General features: G+C 37.4%; 1 protein-coding gene across 2 annotated transcripts in view; it reads right to left on the bottom strand.

Moving 5' to 3' along the window:
• Positions 1 to 26,029, bottom strand: part of LOC149223788 (dual specificity protein phosphatase PHS1-like) — a 172,543-nt gene that overhangs the window by 50,689 nt on the left and 95,825 nt on the right. For both annotated transcript variants that reach the window (XM_089385921.1, XM_089385920.1), the window contains exon 4: positions 17,790 to 17,950. In XM_089385921.1, coding sequence (XP_089242047.1) covers positions 17,790 to 17,950 — 161 coding nt within the window. The remainder of the gene's footprint in view (positions 1 to 17,789; positions 17,951 to 26,029) is intronic.

Below are 26,029 nucleotides of genomic sequence, written 5' to 3' on the forward strand. Positions count from 1 at the left end.
AACCCATGCTCAAACAATAATAATAATTTCATTTCATTTTATTATTTACAAGAGTAAATTTCATACTTATGAAGACTGAACCTAGTTACAGATTTTTCAACATCTAGTGTCCTTGTTGTTGAAAGAATCCTTATGAAGTCGGCTAAAGTCAAAAGAACACATTTTGGCTCATTGTAATGACACATTTCCTCACATGGTCGTGTTGGCTCATTTCAATGTGGAGACAACTATATATACAAGCCTAACAAACTTGCATTAAACACAGAAGTAGAAGTTCGGATCATCTCTTAAATAAGTTCGGTCATCACAAGAATAATTTCGGTGCCACTACAGTGGTTATATTTCAGTGTTATTACATTGAAGGAAGCTCGAATTGATTGTTGATTTAATGAATAAATAAACCTCATAACTATCACGGTTTTGGGTTATTACAATGAATAAGCTTTTTATGCTAATGCAGTTTGGTAATGTTATATTGGGTCTATCTTGATGCTACCACAGTGAATCTCAGTGCTACCACAGTAGTTATATCTTGGTGTTAATACTATTAGTTTTTGGTAGCATCGGAAGTAGTCTAGCCTTGAAAATTGGTCGAGAGGCTAAGGCACATGAGTTCTAAGGAACTGAGAAACCGTTTAGTGAAATTCCACCCGGATTTTATTTTATAGAAACAATTAATATTTTTAATGGGGTTCCTAAGTCTAAACTTAAGAAAATTAAAATATTAATGGGTATTGATCAAAATATGGGTGAGAATGATCTATAAGGCGGATCAAGTCATGTTTAATATTAGTCGTTGATTAGAGGCTTAATCTTGGTCGTTGAAGACTCAACAGGAAAAATATAAAAAGGAGGCTTGGGGTTCATTTGGAAACACACACACACAGATTGATGATATCGATTTTCTGAAGTGAGAAGTTCTCAAGAAGAAAATCGATTGGGGAGATCTTGCAACTCAGGGGCAAAGAGAATCCGAGAGGACTTTCTTGAGAATACTGACAGAGAGGCGGAGGGAGATTGTAGAGAAGCAGCGCAAAAGCCAGGAGCGCTGACGCAGAAAAGCTCCCTATCACGCAGAATCCAGAATTGTCAGAACAGTCGAAACTACCGAGAACTGTCGAAATAGCTGAAATTGCCAAGAACTGCCGAAACTATGGGGAATTGTCGGAATAGTCGGGAGAGCTGACGCAAAAAAGTTGTCTGTCACACAGAATCCGAAACTGCAGGAACTGTCGGGAAGTGCCGAGAACTGTCGAAACAGTCGAGAGCGCTGACGTAGAGGGCAAGAAGGTGACCCAGGGGCCAACGCAGAAATAGTCGGGGTTAAGCCAGTCTTGTGCCGGATCAGTCGGAATTCTGTCGGGTGAAGTGAGGTTAAACTCACTTAGATTTTCGCCAATATTTTCTCTGTAAAGGATTGCTACATGAGCATCCTAGATTTGTATTCAGATTTTCTCCTGCATAATAATAAAACCCTTAGAGTTGCTACACCAGTTTTCCCAAATTGGGTTTTTCCGGGGCTATTGTGTCCAAAAATAAGTGTCTCCTATGTATCTTGTTCTTTGCTTTGTTTTCTATTTCATGAGATCAAATATTTAATTAGTGTAGGCTGCAAAAGTAATTTGCTTCAATATGCAGAAGAATAACTTGGTTAATGTATCTTAAAAATCAAGTAGGTGAAGTAGATTCAAATTTGTTGCAGTAGGGGTTCCTTCGAGTGTAGGATTTTTCACATGGTATCAAAGAATTGATTTTAAAACAGGAAGAGCAGATCCAGTGCTGAGCGGTGAGGCAAAAAACTGCACTTGGTAGCAATTCGAATCCCCTTCAAGGGACTGCGCAATCCTTGTCGAGAAGCAGATCCGAGGAAATCTCTCTTTGAGTGAGACGATAGAGAGGTACGATTTCCAGTTCATGAGTTTGCAGAGGCAGAGAGAGTGACACAGAGCCTCAGCTCAATGCTTGAAGGGCGCAGTTTCTGTCGGGGTAGAAATTCGCTGAAAAATAACAAAGACACGCAGAAGGGGAATTTTCTCGTCAGAGAACTTTCCACCAGAAAGTTCGAATTTCTCACTTGTTGAGCAATGCTAAGCAGTGACTAGAGGATTCAATTCAACAGTTGGGTGAGATAGCAACGCATGGGCTAAGAGATCAATACAGGTTGGAAGAAGCCTCCAACTATGTCATATGAAAAACCAGAATCTTAGTTGTTCTGGAGGAATATGATCTCAAGGCCTACGTCAAAAGTGTTGTAGTTGTTCCTGCTGACAACGATCAAAAGAAGAAGTACAAGGTCGAGCAGGGGAAGGCAAAAAGGCTCAGTCTCAATGGAGTTCGAGATCATGTGGTATCACGCTTGCAAGGCAAGGATACAGCCTGAGAGATGTGGGAAGCCTTGTCTTCTTTGTATGAAGGCTCTTCCAAATAGCAGAAGATGTATTTGGAGCAGAAGTTGGAACAGACTTTGATGCAGAAAGGAGAAGGGGTGAAAGCTTGTTGCAGTGGGATCCACTCCTCAGCCAACCGCAATGGTGAGGATAGCCCTGAATGGAATCTCAGATGAATGGCAAGTTTTCGTCCAAAGCATATTGGGCAGAGAGAAACTACCTTCATGGGAGGAGATGTGGGCGGCTCTTCAACAGGAGGAGTTAAGGAGGGACCTAGTGAAGACCAACCTCAGTGGCAGCAGTGGGAGTGGCTCAAAGACGAAGGAGGAGGAGGAGAACGAAACTCTAGCATTGAAGGTACAGCAGAAGCCGAAGCGAAAGAAGGACATTTCGAAGGTGAAATGTTTCAGCTGTGGGGAGATGGGCCACTATGCATCCGAGTGTCCTTTGAAGAAAAAGGATAAGGATGAGAAACATGATCCTAAGGCTGCTTCAGCAAAGATTGACGAGGATGAGTTTGCCATGAGTGCCCACGCATCTCTAGGTGGGAGATGGGGCGATATTGAGCTATAGTCGAGTGGACTACATGTGGGCACGATCCTTGAGGTGTCCACCTCTTGGATCAATTCCTTGCTACGAGAGCCCAAGATTCAACAGTAGCGAGATGAACTTGGTGTCAGATGATGCAATGGAGATTTTGGAGGACAAATGCAGTAGCTTGGGACCAGAGACTAATCAGCGCAAAGCAAGGTTGTCAGCAGTGCAGTTGACACATTGCAAGAGTCCGCAGCAGTGCACAGGATTCAAAGGGTCAGCAACAGTCAGATTCCAACATTCATTGTCTTATGCTGAACACAATTAAGTTCAACTAATTTTGGATGTTTTTCAGTTGTTTCTCTCAGCAACTTAGTTGCAGTACGAATGCAGTGTTAGCAATGGCAGTGCTAGCAGCATAGCAAATGCAGTGTTTGAGAGGGAGCTATAGTACAGATGCAGCAGTGGCAGTGTCATGGGCAGCAGTACAATAGCAGCAGCAGCACAGTGTTGGTGGCAGAAGCAATGCAGAAAGGAGGTGCTTCAGAAACAAAGCAGCATGTAGGTCAACATTGTTGCTAGAGCACTTTCCTAGCTAAGAGGGAGTTTTAGTTTTCGGCACCATCGGAATTGCTCTAACCTTGAAAATTGGTGGAGACACTAAGGCACATGCGTTCTAAAGAACCCAGAAACCATTTGGTGAAATTCCACCCGGATTGAATTTTATTAAAATAATTAATATTTTTAATGGGCCTTCTAAGTCTAAACTTAGGAAAATTAAAATATTAATGGGTATTAATCAAAATATGGGGGAGAATGATCTAGAAGATGGATCAAGTCATATTTTAATTTTAGCCGTTGATTAGAGACATAATCTCGACCATTCAAAACTCAACAGGAAAAGTATAAAATGGAGGCTTGGGGTTCATTTGAAAACACACACACACAGATTGAGGAAATCGGTTTTCTGAGGTGAGAAGTTCTCAAGAGTAAAATCGATTGGGGAGATCTTGCAGCTAAGGGGCAGAGAGAATCCAGGAGGACTTTCCGAAAAATACTGACAAAGAGGCGGAGAGAGCTTGCAGAGAAGCAGCACAGTGGCTGAGACAGCTGATGCAGAAAAATTGCATGTCACGTAGAATCCAGAACTGTCGAAACAACCGAAACTGTTGGAATTGTCGGGAATTGTGGGAACAACCGAGAGAGTTGACGCAAAGGCAGCGCAGTAGCCGGGAGAGATGACGCAGAAAAGTTGCCTATCACGCAGAATCCAAAACTATCGAAACTACCGAGAACTGTTGGGAGAGCTGACGCAGAGGGCAAAGAAGGTGACGCAGGGCCAGCGCAAAAATAGCTGGGGTTAGCAGCCTTGTGTCAGATCAGGCGAAATTCTGTCGGGCGAAGTGAGGTAAAACTCACTCAAATTTTCCGTCAGTATTTTCTCTGTAAAGGATTGCTAGATGAACATCCTAGATTTGTATTCAGATATTTCTCCTGCATAATAATAAAACCCTCATAGTTGCTGCACCAATTTTCCTGCATTGGGTTTTTCCAGGGACTATTGTGTCCAGAAATAAGTTTGTCCTATGTATCTTGTTCTTTGCTCTATTTTCTGTTTCATGAGATCAAATATTTAATTAATGTAGGTTGCATAAGTAATTTGCTTCAGTATTCAATAGAATAACTTGGTTAATGTATATTAAAAATCAAGTAGGTGAAGTAGATTCAAATTTGCTGCAGTAGAGGTTCCTCCGAGTGTTGGAATTTTCACAATTACAGTGAGGAAGTCTCCTTTCTTCAGTGTCTCTTGAACAACCTTCAGTGCTATATCAATCAAGTAAAATCGGTGTTATCACAACCAGGACGGTTTGGTGCTCGTTCGGTGCCATTGCAATGACTGAAGTGTAAATAAGGATGACAGAACTAAAGAATGACGTAAGAAGGTTGACTAGATGGATGGAGATAGTCTCAAGTCAAGTTGTAAGCGTCTTAGTCGTCTCATCATGAATCTACTGAAGAAAGAATTTTGACTGGGTTTTCCCCTAGAGTGACGTTTTGCCCTGGCAACGTGCCTACATCTTGTGTACTCTTTTATTTGTTGCTTGGCATTAGTTTTGATGATAAGAAAAGATAAATCGAAAGAATTAATAATAATAACGAAAACATCACAAGGTAATGTCATTAATAAGGGAAATCATTTAACTACCACCTCTATCAGAGCTATGGTCAAGGTTAAGGGCAGTTTGAAGAACACTCGTACATCTCTGAAGCATTCTCAGTGAGAAGTTAAGTTCGCATTGAAGGTCAAGATCAAGATCCCAAGCACATTTATGAGCTAATATTTTGAGGTGTATTGAAAGGATGGATAGCAGATTACAGTGAGCTAGTTCATTCACACCTTGAAGAAAAAGGAGGATTCCAGTATTACTCAAGGTGACAAGTTCGGATCAATTTGCAATAGTATGAGGATCGGTAAAATCACAGTCAAGGAATGATACTTCACTTAAATTACAGAAAAGGTTTCAAGAAGACAAATCAAGTGACAAGGTTTTACTTTAGTGATATCTCAGAAGAAAGTATAGTGTGAAGTTCGGATTCATCACAGTGAAGAAATTTGGACAATAGAATAATTTGGATTATCTTAAGAAATTGAGTTCATAATTCAAAACAACTTCAGAAATGGAAGAAGTCAAAGTCACAGTCATAAAGAAGAATTCAGGGTCATTGATGTGTTGACGCACTAAGTGTTGAAACAGTGATATGTGTATACAGTGAAGTAGCGCATTCGGCCTACAACTCGTTGAAGAAAAGGATCTCGTAATAGTTGTCTATGGAAATCCACCAATGATTTGAGGTATCTATGACTACAATAAGTATTCAGTTTGAAGAGAACCCGAAGACTGGAAAGCACAAAGAATCAACTCAAGGAACTCAAGAAAGTATCATGATTTCTATGCTTTAATCTTCGAACAATGTGTTCACAGTTTCCAAAGAGAGCATCAAGTCTTATGAAACATTGATCTCTCAATTAAAGAAGTTGAAGGTATTTAAACTCGAGGTATGAATATTTATAAGCTTTTATTATCTTACATGGTCCACATAATCCTAGTCTAGAACATACAAGAACCTTAACCCTTATCTTCTAGGATTTATAAAGCAATCTAAGATGTCAAGTAAAAGCTTAATATTAATTAGAAGGAAAGAAAAATTTTGATTTTTATATAAAGGATTCCATCCTCCATTGTTAGAAAATATATAATTATAGCTAACATCATATTCTAAGTATCGCATATTTTGTCTAGAAGTATTTGTTACAGGTACAAAATATCATGCCACTTCAAGGAGTCCCTACAAGGTTTGTCAAGGAACAAAGGTATGTCTTAAACTACAAAACAATGATTTTTTTATGATAAATGTTTATTCATTTGATAATATGTTACTAACATCATTATGTTTAGCTATATTGAATCATAAATCTACCCCCTCATATTCTTAATTGACTTTAAAGAACCCTACATTGGTTCTCTGAAAAACCCTAACCTAAGGGTATGCTAACGTGAATGTCTCAAACCATAAACTGCTTAGGGTTACTAAAAAAATTCTATTTGAAGTTTTAATGATCATGTCATGTTTGGGGTTTTCGTATTATCATTAAAACCCTAACTTGTTAAGGTTGAAATGATGTTCTCTGAAATCCAAAAACTTTGAAGTTCTGATAAAGTAGGGTTTGCTATGTTATGAATTGAAATCCTAGATCCTTAGAGTTTGGTTGGGTCTATAAGCAAAACCTTTGTTATGTATTTAGAATCCTAGGAATGAAACCCTAGGTATGTTTTCATTTGGCTGAAACCCTAACATGTTTTAAGTCAGTATATGTCTAACATATTAATATTGCCTGACATATGATGTGCTTATGATATGCTGATGAATTCCTAGATATATGAGTTGACCTCAGTGTTAATGGTCATGAATTCTAGGGTTTGGAAACAAGCTTTAGTCAAAGTTTGATGTTCTAGGATGATGTTGTTTTCTCTAGTATGTGTGATATAACAATTTGGAATCTACTATGGAGATTGTGGGATTAAGAAATCTAGGGTTTACATCAAACTCTTGCAGATGTTAGTCATGATGTTGATTAAGTTGTGATTGGTTGTTGAATCTCACATATAAAATCTAGGATATGTATGAAATCCTAGTGACGAATCTAACAAGAATTTTGAAAGTTGTTAAGATTCATTGATCTAATTTGTTTCTAGGGTTTTCTATATGAGAGAACTTGTCATGTCATTAAAAGAATGTTGAAACCCTAGATTTGTTTAATATTTTGAGTTGTGGATGTGTTTTAGGGTTTGTGACAAAACTTGGGAAGAAGTTGATGTATTGAAGTATAGTCTCTCGTTGATTATATTTGTAAGTGCTTCTGTTATTATAAGATTTTGATATGGCTATCTTCATGCTTCTATAATTTTGGTGAAGATGATCATAAAGTAAAGTTGATGTAATAAATACAGAATGTCTAGGCACCGCGACACCAGTTCAAATTGGGGGCTATCACCTTGATTCCCAACCTCTTTGTTTAAGTTGTCTCCCAACCACAGAATAAGGGGGGTAGACCCTAAGGAAATAGATGGCAGAATGACTAGTTGGGAACCAGCCAATCCAAGGGACACAGTTAAGCGACCAAATACTCGTTTTAGATTAAGCAAGATTTTAAAAGATTAGATTAAATTTAGATGATTGATACCAATGCCTTATGGAGTCAACTATCTTGCTGGAGCAGGAAAGAATGCGTAGGCAAGGAAGGAAGAAAGGGAGGATGCGAAAGATGTTGCGGGCTGGAGAAAGAGGGACGAGGGAGGAAGGAAATGAGAAGAGCGGGAGACAAGGGCGAAGGAATGCGAGGAGAGATACAGGTTAAGGCAAGAGGGTTTAGAAAACAGCAAGCAAAGGAGGGCTTGGCCTTAGGCAGCGAGGGCTTAGTCCCTTTATAGATATTTTATCAAAATAGAAAACCCTCAACAAATTTTTCGAAACTTTGATTCCCAAATTTTAATGAACCCTAGAAAATTTTTTATGAAAAAATCTCAGATCTGGAATTTTCAATGAATGGATTTGAACTAACGTTTTCCCTACAAACAAAATTGTTTGAGACAAGATCTTGCCCTCCAAGGCCTAGATCTGCCTCAAAACTCGAAAAATCTCCTTGTAAAACTTAAAATCTACACCTGTACAATAATAACAAAAAAAACCCAAGACCCAAAATATATACAAAAATTCAAAATCAAACCTGATTCGCAAGTTAGAAAATAAAATTTAAAATTTCTAAAGAACTATACAATTTAATTTACAGATCTATCAGATCTAAAGAGTATGAGTCCAATTCCGCTCCCAGATCTAATGATTTATGCTCTTTTCAACCAGATATAACTATAGCACAATTTATTAAAGATAAATAAATAAATTTAAATATTAAAAAAAAAAGGTACTAGCCCAAAAAATCCCTGCAAGAAGAAGTTCGTCAAATAATCTTAAGATTTTAATCAGGAAGGCTCTCCAGACCTTATGTCTCAGGAGTCGGCTGGTCTAACCGAGGACTTCTCAAAATGCCCAATTTTTTAAGTACTAATAATTTCTACAAACACTAAATCAAATTGTCAAATCGATAGAGATATAAAATAACAATATAATCTTCAAAAATTAGAGATACCTGCTAATTCAATCAAATTAAAATTGCTACCTTAGATCCAATAAACTAAGTAAGATACATGTGCAATAGACTATTCCTCGAAAGCTATTAATTGACAATTTATAAATAATATTCAGCAATACATTAAAAACAATATTACCATAAAATAACAGAGGAGAACACTACCATCAATAAAACCCCAAAGACTTTGTGTTTATTATTCCTAAAATTTATAAGAACTCTTCGAGAGCTAGTGCACGATCTAAAAGATCGGATGATTTGATGACAAATGACCTCTTATTTATATATTAATTCTCTAATGGCTAGTCGACTTGATCCCCCTCAAAGTAATCTCAACCATTGAAAAAGATTTAATTATCTTTTAATCTCTTCCGTCGAAATTATTTTATTTTTTAAGAAATTCTAATTTTTCATTTAATTGAATTTTAATCAACTCAAAATTAATTATTTTGTGTTGATTTCCTCAAAAAATGGATTTGACTTAACTACCAAGGCCCAAGGGTCCAAAATCTCTTGAAATTCTCAATATTCCCTTGGTCAGGGACCTCCAAAAATTAATTTCTTTGAGATCCACGAATTTTACCTTTTGGAGAATTAATTTTCCCTAGGACCTAAAATTAATTAAATTTCTAGCTTAGGATTTTAATTTAATTTTGCCAGAAAATTTAATTAATTGACTCATGGGAAGATCAATAATTTTTTCGACCCTCAAATATTTTAGCTATGGTGTCTAAATATGAGGGACCATGTACTAAATATTTTTTTTACATCAAGATATTACAATTTAATACATGAAGGGGGAACACCTGTTCATTATAGACCTTCAATTATTTACTCAATTCTGTGACTCAAATATGATCTAGTAGACCAAGTGATTTGTAATAAAATAATTTAGCCAATTAGCTAAAATTATTTCCAAATCGCTTTACAGAAAACTAGACTAGAACACTAGGACTTACCTAAGATCTTGACGACAAAATCCACCCTAGCTTTCCAGTGAGGTTGGAGGGAAAAACTTTGTCAATCATCTATGTTTAGAAAAACATGCATGAATCGCTAGATAACCGGATTCATCCTATAGGCCCCACGAATCCCGAATCTAGCGTGTCCGACACTATTCTGCCCTGATTCGTGTCCAAAAACCATGACACGTCGTGTCCTTTCCTGACTCGTCGAATCCGAGGTCATGTCACAATTTTGGCAGCGTGTCATGTTTTCCAGGACTCGTTAGGCAGCAAAAGTGACCTGCACGGGTATGAAAAGGCCGCATTTGGTCATTACAGCCACGCATATTTTCATTTGGCAAGCGTTTTGGCAGCTTAATGATCAAGTCTAGGCCCTAGTATTGATATGCTATTCATGGTAATGTTAAATTCTTAAAGTAAAAGTGACATTCTCCTTAATCTTCATTTTCATCCTTTTACTTAAATTTTTAACATTACCATGAAATTACTCAGGATGTTTGAGAGTGGTTCCGGCCTCATTAGGTTTCATATGGAGAAAGTAGAATTTAGATTTCATTCAAAATCCAGCAGACTTATCAGTTTTTCAAGATTTTAGGATTGGGGGATTGCAATGTTTCCATTGAATTTTGTCATGTATTAGGGTATGGAACTCGTATTTAATCAAGAGCACCAATCCCTCTATGTACCTTGACGTTAGTGACATTGGTTGTCAAACTCCTGTATCATGACCCTCCTAAAAATGTACGCATCACTCAAACAAAATCTTGACTTGACATGTTATGCTTGTTCTATCTTATGTTAATGCTTAAAGGGTGATATTAATGACAAAGATCCCTATACAGATACAGAGGTAATGACAAAAATACCTCTGGATATTAATGCTTAGAGGGTGATATTAATGACAAAGATCTTGATTTTCCAACAAGACTAGAAAATTAGACATTTCTCGTGGTGGCAAGAGGGCCAAGCATAAGAAATAGATAATAGATTGACATGTATTTGAATTTTGTATGTACTATGCATGCTAATAGCTATAGATGAAGATCTATATTTGAAATCAATAAATTTGCATCATTAACTAAAATTTGTGTAAGAAATATCTAATTTTTAGTATATATATGTATATATTTTTAATAAAATGATATATAACGAATCCTACGTGTCCTGTTCCGGGGGTCAACATGTCCGAATCCGACACCACGAATCTCGAATCCTACGTGTCCCGAATCCCCGTGTCAGGTGACTTAGATGAATCGGTGAGACGAAAAACCTCCTAAAATAGAAATCGTCACCAAAAAAGTAGGATTACCTAGGTCGTTACAAACATAGATGGTCTTACTAAAATCATTTACATTATAAACTTGTAGAATGGGTTTACAACTTTTACAACATGATGACTGAAGATGATGATGAAATCTAGATAATCTTCATTGTTCGATCATGATGGAATCTTCTTGCGAAAATGTATACTGCTATAGAGTAGTTGACGCGAAGTGGTCAACATCTGGCTCTACTTGGGGACACGTTGTTTCACTAAAGGAAAGTGAGAATCCAGAATCTACACCCAGGGAACAAACAAAATCACATAAGTAGCGTCCATCCAAATATAATCCAAAAAACATCATATAACATTGAGTATATAAAATAGAAGCTATGTAACCATTAACAATTCGACTAACATGAAAAGTAAATCTAATCTTAAAACAGAAATGAAATGCTGAAATGACAAGGTGTAGGATTAGAAATACAATACAAAGAATGCTCTATGGCATCAGATGTGTTCAATGAAATCCTTCTTGAGCATTTGCCTGCTTTTTGGCAAATTGGTGGGTGGTTTTTCGGATGTGCCATGCCTGATCATGCATATCATAAGACTTTGTCTTATCTGAAGATCGAGCTACTCTCGACTATCAGATGCATCAAACTACTTCCTTCTTCTTTTCTGCCTTTTGTTCTTCTTCTGGGTGGGTTGAGATGTCAATACTGAGACCACTATAGATTTCTTGTCCTGATCTTGAAGATGTTTGGACGAAAGATCTAAAGAATTTGAAGTATGCCCAATCTTATTCTAAATGTACTATGTTAATGGTGACACATATGCTTGGTCTTTCTTAACTTCCTCTGTAACCTTAGTCAATTTGTCCTTAATGGGAAAAGTGACCTCCTTGCGATGAGATAGGAATTGCTTCGACGGACTTAGAGATCTGTGAGTCGTGACAAACGCTTTGTGCTTTGGGCTGAGCTGCAGTCTCGAGCCCTGTGCCTTTTTCATCATTTGCAGCTTATTCTTAATAGTGGTCTTTTCAAATTTGATGGCATCAATTTGGTTATAGTGTCCAACCTTCATGGCATTTATTTCCTTTGCATGACTTTATTCCATAGTCTTTATCACTTTATCATTATCTGTTTTTATGGCCATCAAACAATTTTGCATAGAGTTCATTTCTTTGACATGATTTTTCTCTATGGTAATCAAATGATTTTGCATGGTAGTCATCATGGTTTCCATTTCATTAGCATGTTTTTCTTCTATAACCAACAACCTGCTCTGAAGAGATATCTGACTGGTTTCCATGTCCTTTATCATTTTGTTATGATTTACTTGAATAGCACTCATTTCTTTCTCATGATTTGCTTCCATGGTGGCTATCTAACTAGAGTGATTAACTTCCATGATCTTTATTTCCTCAACATGTTTTTCTTCTATAGCCAACAACCTGTTCTGAAGAATGATCTGATTAGCTTCTATGGAACTCATTTCTTTGGCGCAATCAGTTATTAGTTTTGCTTGATTAAGTTCCATATTCTTGCTGAGTTGAGCCTAGTTAGCCTCCATACTCTCAAGTTTTTGTGCTTGATTCAGTTGTATATCCTTAACCATTTCAGTTAATTCCTTGATAATATCATTTTCAGTTTCTTTAGTTTCCTTTACTTCAGCGTTCGCTTTGACCTTTCTCATATCTCTGTATTTATTTTCAAAGGCATCAAAGATTGATCGTAAAGAATCAAAAGTGTTATCAAGAAACTCAGCAAACCATTCTAAGGCATCTCCATATAAGGTGAGAACGAATATCTTCATTTTCACATGTTCATGGTCGGAATCTGGGCGATACTTTCTTATACAGAGGTTGAAATTCTGAAGGTGAGTCTAGGCAATAAAAGCATTGTCACCTTGAAAAGGAGGAAAACCATCAATGATTTCACCAACTTCATAAGGATAATCATGTGGAGCTCCTTGAATGTTAATAAAATCATTAGGATCAAACAAATCAATCATGATGACTTGCTTAAAAGGAAAAGGAGGGGCCAAATGGATGCTATAGAGAGAGATCCTTGTTCAACAAAATCAAGAGATCCACAAGAAGCAAACTTCTAGCAGAAATTCTTGTAAGAAATTAAAGAAGTGGAGTCGCCACTTGAACATGAATCTAGCTCCAATATACAAAAGGAAAAAACCAAAAGGTTGGTCAAGGAGAAACATATACGTACCAAGGAGGGCTTCTTGTCTGATAAATAATGGATGAATAGGTGGAGTCGCCACCCAAACAGGAAACCAACCGAAAAGTCCAAGTGCTAAATGTGCAGATAGAGAAGATGATAGGATTAAGATAAGGTGATGAAAAAATGGAGTGATATAATGGCACCAGAGAATGTGGCGTTGATGGGATAAGAAATGATGAAAATTTGAAAAGATGAAAGATGAAGACGAAAGATGAATTTCGTAAAGCTAAGGCCCAATAAATTGGTTCCCAGCAACTGCACCAAAAAATGTTGTCGCACAGAATGTATAGGCACTGTGACAACGATTCAAATCAGGGGCTGACACCCTAATCCCCAATCTCTTCGTTTAAGTTATCTCCCAACAGCAGACTAAGGGGGATAGACCCTAAGGAAATGGATGGAAGACAGACTAATCGAGAACCAACCAATCCGGGAGACGCAGTTAAGCGACCAAATACTCTTTTAAGATTAAAAGATTAGATTAAATTTAGACGATCGATACCAGTGCCTTATGGAGTCAGCGATCTTGCTGGATAAATTTAAGATCAAGTACAGGATGGATAATTGTTGCTTAAGGAAAATGTTATTATGATAAAAAGAGATGCAAAATCCGAGTGAGTAGTCTTGAGGTAAGATCGTTTAAGGCTCAAGTACTTAGTATTGATTAACTTTTTGACAAGAGTTTAATATAATCCTACACAAGACGAATGCAAATAGGATACAAAGATGAAAAAGATGTAATCGTTCAAGTAAACAACGCTTCTTAAAGAGAGGCGCCAAAATGACCATAAACCAATGATATTAATGTCAAGAGAACTAGAGAGTTAAATTATTTATCCAATCTATATTTAATGACAATTCTTCAAAATCAACACTCTCCTTAGGAATTTTCCAAGATAATTCCAATTATGTAGATGCTCAAAATACTCGAGAACTGAAAACAATTTTCCACAAGTTTTCCATAGAGTACTCAATAAAAATGTTGATCACAATTACTTGAAAATTTTTAAAACTAATTATTCAAGAAATATCCAATAATTCAAGTAAATAGATCCAAACTTTGACTTAATTTCTTTCTTAGACAATGAGCGATCTCAATAAATATCAAACATTAAAACCAAAGCATGCAAATCCAAAGCACTTAAATTTCAATAATTTAATATTTCAAGATAACAATTAAATTTAAACGCTAATTAATGCTAATTTACCTCTTCAAATAATTCTAAAAATTATTAATTTTTCTAATATTTCATACCCAAAAAAAAAATATCTCTTCTCTTATAGTCAAACTTAGAAAAATTTTAAAAAAATTATGTTATCTTAACTATAGAAAAAATTTAATTTTTGTGGTAAAAAATTTTAAAGATTTAAAAGCTCCAAAACCCTTATCACAAAAAAACCCAAAAAATGAACTTTAGTCACACCTTTATTAAATTTAATGTGAAACTTTTTAGTGTAGTAAATGTTAGGGAAAGTAAAAATTTAATTTTTTAAACGGCCAAAGGCCACTTAAAAAATTAAATTGAAATGTAATGAGTTAGGTTGATTAAGGCAAATCGTGTATGCAAGTCAACGGAGAGACATGAAGAATGCAAATCAGGAGAAGAATCTAGCATCGAGAAATGGTTGGAGGGGTAACGTGCAAAGGAGAGAAAGGACGCAGATCGAGGAACGTTGGTAGCAAGGAGATGAGAATGTTGAGGGAACCGTGTGACAGAGAAAGGAAAGGACTTCACGTGAATGGTTAAGGGAAATGCACACAGGAGAAGAAGAGAGGATCGAGGGCCGATGGAGCTGCTGGTTGGAGGCAGCAAGGAGGTCGAGAGGAATTTGAGAAGAATGAGACACAGGCAGAGGAGCGAGGTAGCAAGGGAGATGAGGGGGATGGGGAAGTGAGGAGCGAGAGGGAATGCGCAGGCAAGGAAGGAAGAAAGGGAGGACGTGGAAGACGATGCGGGCTGGAGAAAGAGGGGCGAGGGAGGAAGGAAATGAGAAGAGCGAGAGACGAGGGCGAAGGAATGCGAGGAGTGATAAGGTTTAAGGCAAAAGGGTTTAGAAAATCGCAAGCAGAGGAGGGCTTGGCCTTGGGCAACGAGGGCTTAGTCCCTTTAAAAAATATATCAAAATCGAAAACCCTCAACAAAATTTTTGAAACTCTGATTCCGGAATTTTAGTGAACCCCAAAAAAAAATTTATGAGAAAACCCCAGATCTAGAATTTTCAATGAATGGATTTGAACTAAGATTTTCCCTACAAACAAAATTGTTTGAGACAAGATCTTTCCCTCCAGGGCCTAGATCTGTCTCAAAACTCGAAAAATCGCTTTGTAAAACTTCATATCTACACTTGCATGTTACAACCAACAAATAAAAATTATGAAAAACAACCAAAAAAAAAAATCCAAAACCCAAAATATATACAAAAATTCGAAATCAAACCCGATTCTCAAGGTAGAAAATAAAATTTAAAATATCTAAAAATTTATACAATTTAATTTACAGATCTATCAAATTTGAAGAGTATGAGTCCAAAACCGCTCTGAGATCTGATGATTTATGCTCTTTCTAGCTAGATCTAACTATTTAGCACAAATTATTGAACATAAATAAAAAATAATAATTTAGGTACTAGCCTAGAAAAGCCCTGCAAGAAGAAGTTCGTCAGATAATCTTAGGATTTTAATCAAAAAGGTTCTCCAGATCTTGTCTTGGGAGTCAGCTGGTCCAACCGAAGACTTTTCTAAACACCCAATTTTTTAAGTAAGAATAATTTCTACAAACATTAGATCAAATTGACAAATGAATAGAGATATAAAATAACAATATAATATTTCATATTTAGAGATACTTGTTAATTCAATCAAATTAAAATTGCTACCTTAGATCTAATAAACTAAGCAAGATACTTGTGCAATAAATTATTCCTCGAGAGCAATTAATCGACAATTTATAAATAATATTTAGCAGAACATTAAAAAGAATATTACCATAAAATACCAGAAAGGAACACTGTCATCAATAAAACCCCAAAGGCTTTGTGTTTGTTATTCTAAAAATAATACAAGAGAGCTTTGAAAGCTAGTACACGATCTAAAAGATCAGATGATTCAATGTGACAAATGACCTCTAATTTATAGATTAATTCTCCAACAGCAAGTTGGCTTAATCCTCGTCAAAGTAATCTCAACCGTTGAAAAATATTTAATTATCTTTTATTCTCTTCCGTCGAAATTATTTTATTTTTTAGGTAATTCGAATTTTTCATTTAATTGAATTTTAATCAACTCATAATTAATTATTTTGAATTGATTTCCTCAACAAATTGACTTTTACTTAACTACCAAGGCCTAAGGGTCCAAAATCTCATTGAATTTTCAATATCCCATTGGTCGAGCAACTCCAAAAATTAATTTCTTTGAGACCCATGAATTTTACATTTTAGAGAATTAATTTGTCCTAAGAACTAAAATTAATTAAATTTTTGACTTAAGATTTTAATTTAATTTTGCCAGAAAATTTAATTGACTTATAAAGGGGTTAATAATTTTTTCAACTCCCAAATATTTTAGCGATGGGGTCTAAATATGAGGGACCGTGCACTAAAATTATTTTTTACATCAAAATATTACAATTTAATACATGAAAGGAAAACACCCGTTCATTATAAACCCTCAATTATTTACATAATTCTGCGACTCAAATATGATCTAGTAAACCAAGTGATTTGTAATAAAATAATTTAGCTAATTAGCTAAAATTATTCTCAAATCACTTTACAGAAAACTTGACTAGAACACTAGGACTTACCTAAGATCTTGATGACAAAATCCACCCTAGCTTTGGGGTGTGATTGGAGGGAAAAACTTTGCCGATTGTCCGTGTTTAGAAACACGCATGAATTGGTGAGACAAAAAACCTATAAGATAGAAATCGTCACCAAAAAAGTAGGATTACCTAGGTCATTATATACATAGATGATCTTACTACGATCATTTACATTACAAACTTGCAAAATGGGTTTACAACTTTGACAAAATGATCACTGAAGATGATGATGAAATGTGGATAATATTCATTGTTCGATCATGATAGAATCTTCTTTCGAAAATGTATACTGCTATAGAGTAGTTGACGCAGAGTGGTCAACAATACCAACGCATTTGCCTATCAGTCTAAGAGTGCTACAAGAATACTAATTCAAAGTCTGTCAAATATAATACTAGCTTGCATCAGATGTTATGGAATATTCTTGCACCGTACATACCCATTTTACTCCTCAACGTCAATCTACCATAAAAGAAGACTAAAATCTGACCTTTAGGCTTTAACATCACAGACATTAAACATTTCATGCCAGCACAAACAGAAATTTTGGGACTACAAATATATAAGACAAAGTATTTAAAGAAAAAAGACATGAAGCGTGATCTTGTCAACATTCAATTTCAAAAGTGGCATTATCTTGCTGCTCTGAGCCAAAATGCTGCGAAGATTTCTCCAAAGCAATCAGACATGGATGGTTGTCATTATTTGGACTTCAAAAAATAAGATATATTAGTTTGACACAAATGCTACAAGACTTGAAAACACCATTGAAATCAATGAGTAATTCCCACTGTTACAAGTCAGGTGTCACATGATATACAGCCTGCAAAAACATCAAAGCCTCCTGGAATTCACTGAGAAACCATCTTACCCTATTAGTAAGAAACAGCGATTCAATTCCAGAGCTTCAAGAAATTCAGTGCATGTTTTCTCGTCAACATCATCTTCTTCAGTGTTTGGCATGATTCTTGCTTTTTCTGCTGCATCCTTGATATTTTGCCACTCAGCACTTGAATTGTGGATAACTCTAGCCTGCAGCAGCAAAAAAAAACTTGTGAAACAAGTTGTTTAGAAATATGCCTTTCTGTTTCTCTTTATTTTCTAGAGGGAGCATTCAGAATACATCTATAATAAGTTACATTTCCTCAAATATTAGAAGATTTAAATTTTTTAAATAATACAAAACTGTCATTTGGTTCCACACAAGTTTTCATCCAAATGCCTCCGAACATATCACATCCATTTTTTGGTAGGTTCTATAGTTAAGAGTAGCCACCATTTTATGGGCATAAAAGTAACATGTAGACTACTTCAAACTTGCAGAGGATGAGACTTACATTGGCAGTAATCCTGCACATGTTTAATTCTCTATTCACTAAACTTTTAACCTCTGCAGGCCAACATGGCCAAACTTTGACAGGTGTCCAACTTTAGCCAATTACCATGCATTAGGAGAACGACTATGGCCTACAGAGATTTACCAACCAAATGTATACAAACATATCTTCAGAGCAAGATTCCAAATGGTTGTGTCACTGCATGTTTGAATCTTCTAGATCATATAACCGGAAAACAAGTAGTTGCACTTGTAATAACATTTTTAAATGCCTTTATGACAATGTATACCAAATCTCCGATATTGAAAACTATAAAGTCATTCCATTCCTGCTTGATCAGTTTTAGGGAGCAAGACTTACTTGAATTTTTGGATGTGGAATTTTTATCTCGAGTTTCAGTTCATATGGTTCAAAGTTCAGATAGATACACCAATGTTCTCCATTGGTCCAGATTCTAACATGGCATAGTGCTTTTGCACTATCCACTTCAAGAGGTCTGAAGGTTTTATCTCAAACCTTACCAGAAAAAATGAAAACACTAAAGTTTTACCTCTGTTGCTCTGCACACCCTTGTGACTATAGCTAGTTTTTACTAACAGTTTTCCTACCAGTTCAGGTTAAAACATTTGTAGTGAGTATAATGAAACTGGTAACAAGCTGTAGTTGAAAACTCACATTTCCTTTTAATCTGCTGCAAGTAAGGGTCTTTTAGCTTCAGAACCTAAATTCCCCCATGACCTATTCTGTACTATAATGGGGTCAGGAAGCAGTGCCTGATGAGCAAAGGAAGTAATAAATTTTTAGAACAACTGCGAAAGCCTAAAAGAGCTGCAGCAAAAGGTCAAAGTGGAATCAATGGTAGATTTGAGTCACGCGACAACAAATGTTGCTCATGGCATATGCCAGAGTTACTTTGCCTCAGCATTTGAACTTGTGACCACTAGTTGGTGATCACTATCGTCAAACCGCACTAAGTCACCTAGGATCACAAGTATTACCTATGGAAACCTCAGTATTTATTCACGTTGAGTCACTGTCAATCACATTCATATTCCAAACAATAAGATTTAGTTGTTTTAACCATTGCTCTCGACCTATGTTGCATGAGTTTCCAAAAAGGAGGGATGCAGGAACAGATGTTTTGAATCCCTGGAAGATCCCCACAAAACATTCAAGCAATGGCAAGTTCAGAACAGTAAAAAATGCTTTAAAATGAAAGATTAGAATATATAAATATGTAATAATATACAATATTAAAATATAAATATGGCATGCTCAACAAATCTCCAAGCTTAGAAGGATCAGGAGTCTTTATAAATGAAGACCTTATTGTTAGTTTTTGTAGCATCGGATGTGTTCTAGCCACGAGATCTGGTGGAGAGGCCAGAATACACATATTCTCCAATACCTAAAAATCGTTTCTGGAAATTCCACCTAGAGACGACTTAATTAGATTTATTAGTCAGTTTTTAATATTTCCTAAGTCTAAACTTAGGAAATATGGTTAATTAATCAGAATTAATTAAGTCATGGTGAGAATGTTATAGAGAAGTACATGGATCGATTTCTAGTTAATCCTAGCCATCGATTAAAATTTAATTCTAGCCATTGAAGTCACAATGGACGAATATAAGAAGCTGATGGGACTTGGAGAAGACACACCAAATCAGTTGAGCTTTTGCTGGGAAATCGATCTCCAGAGTAGCAGTATTCAGTTCCCTGAAGTGATTCAATGAGATCAAAGCAGTGAGAGAGGGGCAGAGATAGTGAGGCTAGAGGAAATTTTTCCGGCTCTGGAGAGTACATTGCAAAGAGGCAGTGATTGCCACAGATGGGCAAGGCAGAGCCCTCTTGGGGAGATTTCCATTTTGCTGGGGAGAAGGAGAAATTCTAAGCCAAAACCTGGGTAGATGGTCCGGAGGCAAAGAGTATCAGTTTCATAAGCAATAGTTGACGAGACAGTGAGAGGAGACGCAGTTCCGAGCTTGTGGGACGCAGTAACTGCATAGGCTGACATAGTGACTGCGCAAAGGGAGCAAGGAGCAGCTCAATTCGAGCTGAGGTCAGTGTTCAATCGCCTGTGGAGTGGCAAATTTTTCTCACTAGTTATTATTGCCAGTTATTTCTCTGTTTGGATTGCTAGTTTAAGTATCCATAGATTGTACTCAAATTTTCACTACTACATAATATCAAAACCCTCAGGTGTTGCACCGATTTTCCTGAGTTGGGTTTTTCCGAGGACTCAATCTAAAAATAACAGTGTCATATTGTGTGTGCGCATCTATTTCTTCCAACATTTTTATTTCTTCCACAGTACTTATTTTGTGAACATTGCAGTGTATTTGTTTCGATATTTTCTGTAGCACACAGCGAATAATTTGTTTAATTAAATTAACAAACAGAAGAAATAACAACAGTTGTTGCAATAGGATTTGTGGTTAACTGAATTTTCACATGGTATCAGAGCGCAAATTGTAAGCCGGAGAGCTCAGTACTAGAACGAAAGAAGAATTTTGTAGTTTTGCATAAGCAATAGTTCAAAACCCTCGGAGGCAACGCAATTTCTTGGCCAAGAGGGTCAATTTCTTAAGGAAAAAACGATTTCACTAAGAGAGCGACAAATAAATTGGATTTCTCCAATTCGAGGATTACCAAAGGCAGAGGGAGCAGCCAGTATTTTTCCTTGCAGAGCAAATCTCTAGCTGGACGCAACATTTTGCAGCAGTTGCTAGTGCAAAATAGCATCAAAAGGAAGAAAGAGCACACACTAAGGGAAATTTTCCTCACGGGACTTCTAGCTTCAAAAGTTTAATTTTCTCTTGCAAATTAGTAGTCATTGTGAGCAGATTTACTCACTCCAGCAGGGAGTGCGTAGAGCCTAGCAGCGACTAAGCAGAAGAGAAGAGGAGGATTTCGACTTATTTTGCTGAGATGGCCACTACCGGACTACGAGATCAAAATAGATTGGACGGTGCTTCCAACTATGCCATCTGGAAGGCAAGGTTGTCCTTCCTTCTGGATGAATATGGCCTGAATCCATTCATAGATGCAGTGGTAGCTATCCCCATGGATGTAGATCAATTGAAGGAGTACAAAAAGGAGATGGCACAAGCGAAAAGGTTGATCCTTGATGGTGTTGGGCATCACATTATTTCTCACATAACTGGCAAAGGTACTACCAAAAAGATGTGGGATACACTTTCCACGATGTACCAAGGCACTTCTGAGCAACAGAAGATGTACTTAGAGGAGAAGTTGAGATGCACCAAGTTGCAAAAAGGGGAAGGAATAAACCCATTCCTCACCAGGATTCAAGAGATCTGTGATCAACTTGCAATTGTTGGGGCAGTGCCTCAAACCACAGAGCTAGTACGATTGGCACTCAACAGTATCTCCGAGGAGTGGCAGGTATTTGTCCAAAGTATCTTGGGCAGAGGAACCTTGCCAAGGTGGGACAAGATGTGGGCCAATTTGCAGCAGGAAAACTTGAGGCGACACTTAGTTAAGAGCTCCATCAATAGCAAAAGCAGCGGGTCGAAGCAGGTAAAGGAGGAGGAGAATGTGACCCTCCCATCGAAGGGCCCTAGTCAAGGACAGGGGGAGCAGCGAAAGAAGAAGAAGGACCTATCAAAGGTCAAGTGCTTCAGATGTGGTGAGCTTGGTCACTACAGCACCCAGTGTCCTCTCAGGAAGAAGGACAAGGAGGAGAAGCAGGACCAAGCGACAGCTCATGCCGAGATTGATAGGTTGTCCTCTAGGCTGGAGGAACACTTTGCCATGTTTGCAGACATACCTCCAGGACTGAGATCAGGAGACTTGGCGTTGTAGCCTCAGAGTGCTACAGATGGGTAGGATTCTTGAGGAGGTTCACCTCTTGAATCAGAACCTTGCTACGAGAGCCCATAGTATTTCAGTAGCAGGATGGATTAGTGGCAGTAGATGCAGTCAGAGGTCGAGTGACAATTGCAGACTAATAGCAGTCAGATGTCCGGAAGCATAGTGCAGAGTTGATAACAGTGCAGTTGGCACAATGTAGAGTCAACGACAGCACAGAGTCTTCAGCAGAAAGAGTAGTAGCTAGTAGCAGTCAAGACTCGAGAGATAGTAGATTCAGTATTTAGGATGCTTTTCAGTTGCAGATGTTGCAGTTGCAGCGACAACAGATGGAGAGGGAGTTGCACTGCAGATGCATTGTTGGCAGCAATTTAGTCAGCAGCAGCACAAATACAGCACATATCAGAGTTATGTAGTGGTTGGTGGGCAGCATCAGCCAGACATCAGCAACGTGATAGGAGATGATGCAAAGACAGGATGTTTCAGTGGGTTGCAACACTAGAACACATTCCTCACTAAGAGGGAGTGTTAGTTTTTGTAGCATCAAATGTGTTCTAGCCACGAGATTCCACAGAGAGGCTACAATACATGTATTCTCCAATACACAAAAATCGTTTCTAGAAATTCCACCTAGAGACTACTTAATTAGAATTACTAGTCAGTTTTTAATATTTCCTAAGTCTAAACTTAGGAAAAATGATTAATTAATCAAAATTAATTAAGTCATGGTAATGTTCTAGAAAAGTACATGGATCGATTTCTAGTTAATCCTAACCATCAATTAAGATTTAATCGTGGTCGTTGAAGTCGCAACGAAGGATTATAAGAAGAATCTGATGGGGCTTGGAGAAGACACACCAAATCAGTGGAGCATTCGATTTTGCTGGGAAATCGATCTCTAGAGTAGCAACATTCAGTTGTCGAAGGTGATTCAGTGAGATTGAAGGAATGAGAGAGGGGCAGAGATAGTGAGGCTGAAGGAAGCTTTTCCAACTCTGACGAGTACATTGTAGAGAGGTAGTGGTTGCCACACAAAGGCAACGCAAAGCCCTCTTGGGGAGATTTTTGTTTTGTTGGGGAGAAGGAGAAATTTTGAGCCAAAAGCTGGGCAGAGGCTCCAAAGCCAAAGAGTATCAGTTTCCCAAACAGTAGTTATCGAGACAGTGAGAGGATATGCAGTTCCAAGCTTGTGGGATGCAATAACTACATAGGTTGACGCAGTGACTGCGCAAAAGGAGCAAGGAGCATCTCAATTCGAGCTAAGGTCAGTGTTGGATCGCCTGTGGAGTGAGAAATTTTTCTCACTAGTTATTATTGCCAGTTATTTCTCTGTTTGGGTTGCTAATTTAATCATCCATAGATTGTACGCAGATTTTCACTACTACATAATATCAAAACCCTCAGTTGCTACACCAGTTTTCCCAAGTTGGATTTTTCTGGGGACTTAGTCAAAAAATAACAGTGTCATATTCTGTGTGTGCATCTATTTCTTCCAGCTTTTTTATTTTTTCCGCAATATTTGTTTTGTGAAGTTTGCAGCGTATTTGTTTCAATCTTTGTCGTAGCACACAGCTTATAATTTGTTTAATTAAATTAACAAATAGAAGAAATAACATCAATTGTTGCAATAGGATTCAGGGTTAGCCGAATTTTCACACTTATTCCAACATACCAAACTGAGTTAAGGAATTAAATTTACAAGGTAAAGGAAGCTAGAAAGGAAGGAAAATGGAAAAAAAAATATAAATAGAAGAGATATTATTAGGGATAGAGATGAGGAGCCTCAAGGGTTAGCTCAATTGGTCAAGTACCCATCGCATAAGCACCTCCCTATGAGAGGTCACGGGGTCAATTTTCCTCGACACCCTCGAGGTTAGGCTCTGAAATGAGTTGGTGGGACTAATCCCTTCGAGTGGATTTACCCGAGACCATTTTCGAGAACATAGTGGTCACTGATCTCCGAAGTTAGTGAACCACATCAAAAAAAAAGGATAAGGAAGAGAATAATAATAATAAATTGGAATTCAGGACACTCTTGATCCTTTTTTGGAACTGTTGAGGCTTTCCATGGTTGAGTTGGATCCCAAGTGAAACCAATATTATGTTTATAGTTGAAACATGTGAGTATGATGAGCCCAAGGTGTTGAGAAATCTAGGGCAGGAGTATAAGGATGATTTCTCTTTCAATGATAATTGTTTGTGAAGACCTTTTACTTTTCCTGATTAGGTTCTTCTTTTGCCTTATTAATATTATGTTTTCTTCATCAACCAGCTACCAAAACATAAAAAACAATGAGACAAGGGGCATAATATATAGGCTATCAGCCAGGGCCAAAACCTCTCCAATCATGAGAGGAAAACCCATCGAATTCTTCTTCTTATAGAATCTTCAATTAATGAATTCCAAGACCAAGACCGTTGACCTAAGAACCTCTCCAAGACCAAGTTACCAGGCTTCCTTGAACAACTCTTCTTCTGCAGGTCAATGCTAGTCAAACTGATTTTTGCACCTCTGTTTTCGGCTTCTCTAAAATCTCAGCTTCTTGTTACAGACCTGCAATTTTTTGGCCTCTTCAAAAACCCTATTTGCAGCACGTGTGAGAGATAGACAAAGATTTATCCCTCACTTGGATAATGACTCCTTCTTTTGCAACTCAGCTTGAAAGGTGACTTGACTTCCTCCTTGTTTCAGCTTTCTTAGATGACTATATTAACTCGGCATTTGCAACCACAAATAGTACCCAATCTTCCTCGCACGTGTGAGAGATTTTCACCCTAAAACAGACCTAAACAATTCGGTTATTCCTCTCTTCTTCGCTTATCCAAGAGACTTATTTTTCGTACTTTTGTCCTTGATTGCTTCCTTGATGAATGGTGTCTTGAGTGAGGCCGAGTTCCCCTATTTATAGGCTTGTCTCCCATGCTTTGAGGTCGACTTGACTTCATCTCTAAGACGACATGATCTTTTGATAGGCCGACTTGATTGTAGCACATTGAACAAGGCCTTGTAGGGTTCCTTGACTTTACATTGACTCAAATAATTTTTCTTATAATATGTAACATCCCCAAATGGGTCATTCATACATGACAATGACTCAATCACTTTATAGCAAACCTAGAAGCACCCAATGGATGCTTTGACCTATAAAAAATAAATACTCTTGAGCATGAAACCCATGCCTCAAGACTCACAATAATAAATTTATTTTTCTCTTTCTATTAAATACATAAAATCATGATTACATTTGTCATTATCAAGACCGAACCTAGTTACATATTTCAACACTCCCTCTTAACTAGGGACGTATTCATAATCCATACAAAGTACTTGGACATTCTCAATCTGAAGAATTCTCATTAGAAGAGTCAGATTGGTAACCCATCTATATAGCATCATATCATCCAACATTGTCACATAGCAAGGCCTTGACTAATATCTCTATCTCTCCACAAGATCAGAGCACGACGTTGGCAAGACCAATGATTTATAGGCACCTTCATCATTGTCTCTCCAGGAGCATACCCCACCCGGGTGTTGTTCACAGGGTATGTCCTTCCAAGACTATTCTTATCTTGGATTCCCAGTCCAAAGAATATCGGTCCTTTACGACTACTCTTATCTTGGATCCCTCCCACATCCTCAAAGAGTATCGAATGTCAAATGCTTACCCACTCCTTCGTTCTTTCTTCCCAAGTGAACACAAGAATGATGTGTTTATCTCTCCCTCTCAACTAGGGAGGATATACCCATTGCTATGAAGGAATGTACCCGTTCCTATAAAAGGAATGTACCCAAGCTCCCTCTTATCGAAGGACTTGTCCAAGCACCGTCTTAGCTAGGGACGTTCTTCCAAGCTTTTTTATTAGAAACTTGCTTCTAGGCTCCCTCATAACTAGGGCCCTGTTTCCAGCAACAGCTCTTTGTTCATTGGTGGAGATC

This window comes from Pinus tabuliformis, chromosome Q (assembly GCF_031772625.1).
Source record: "Pinus tabuliformis cultivar Carrire ecotype Pingquan chromosome Q, CPIR1, whole genome shotgun sequence".
NCBI lineage: Eukaryota > Viridiplantae > Streptophyta > Pinopsida > Pinales > Pinaceae > Pinus > Pinus tabuliformis.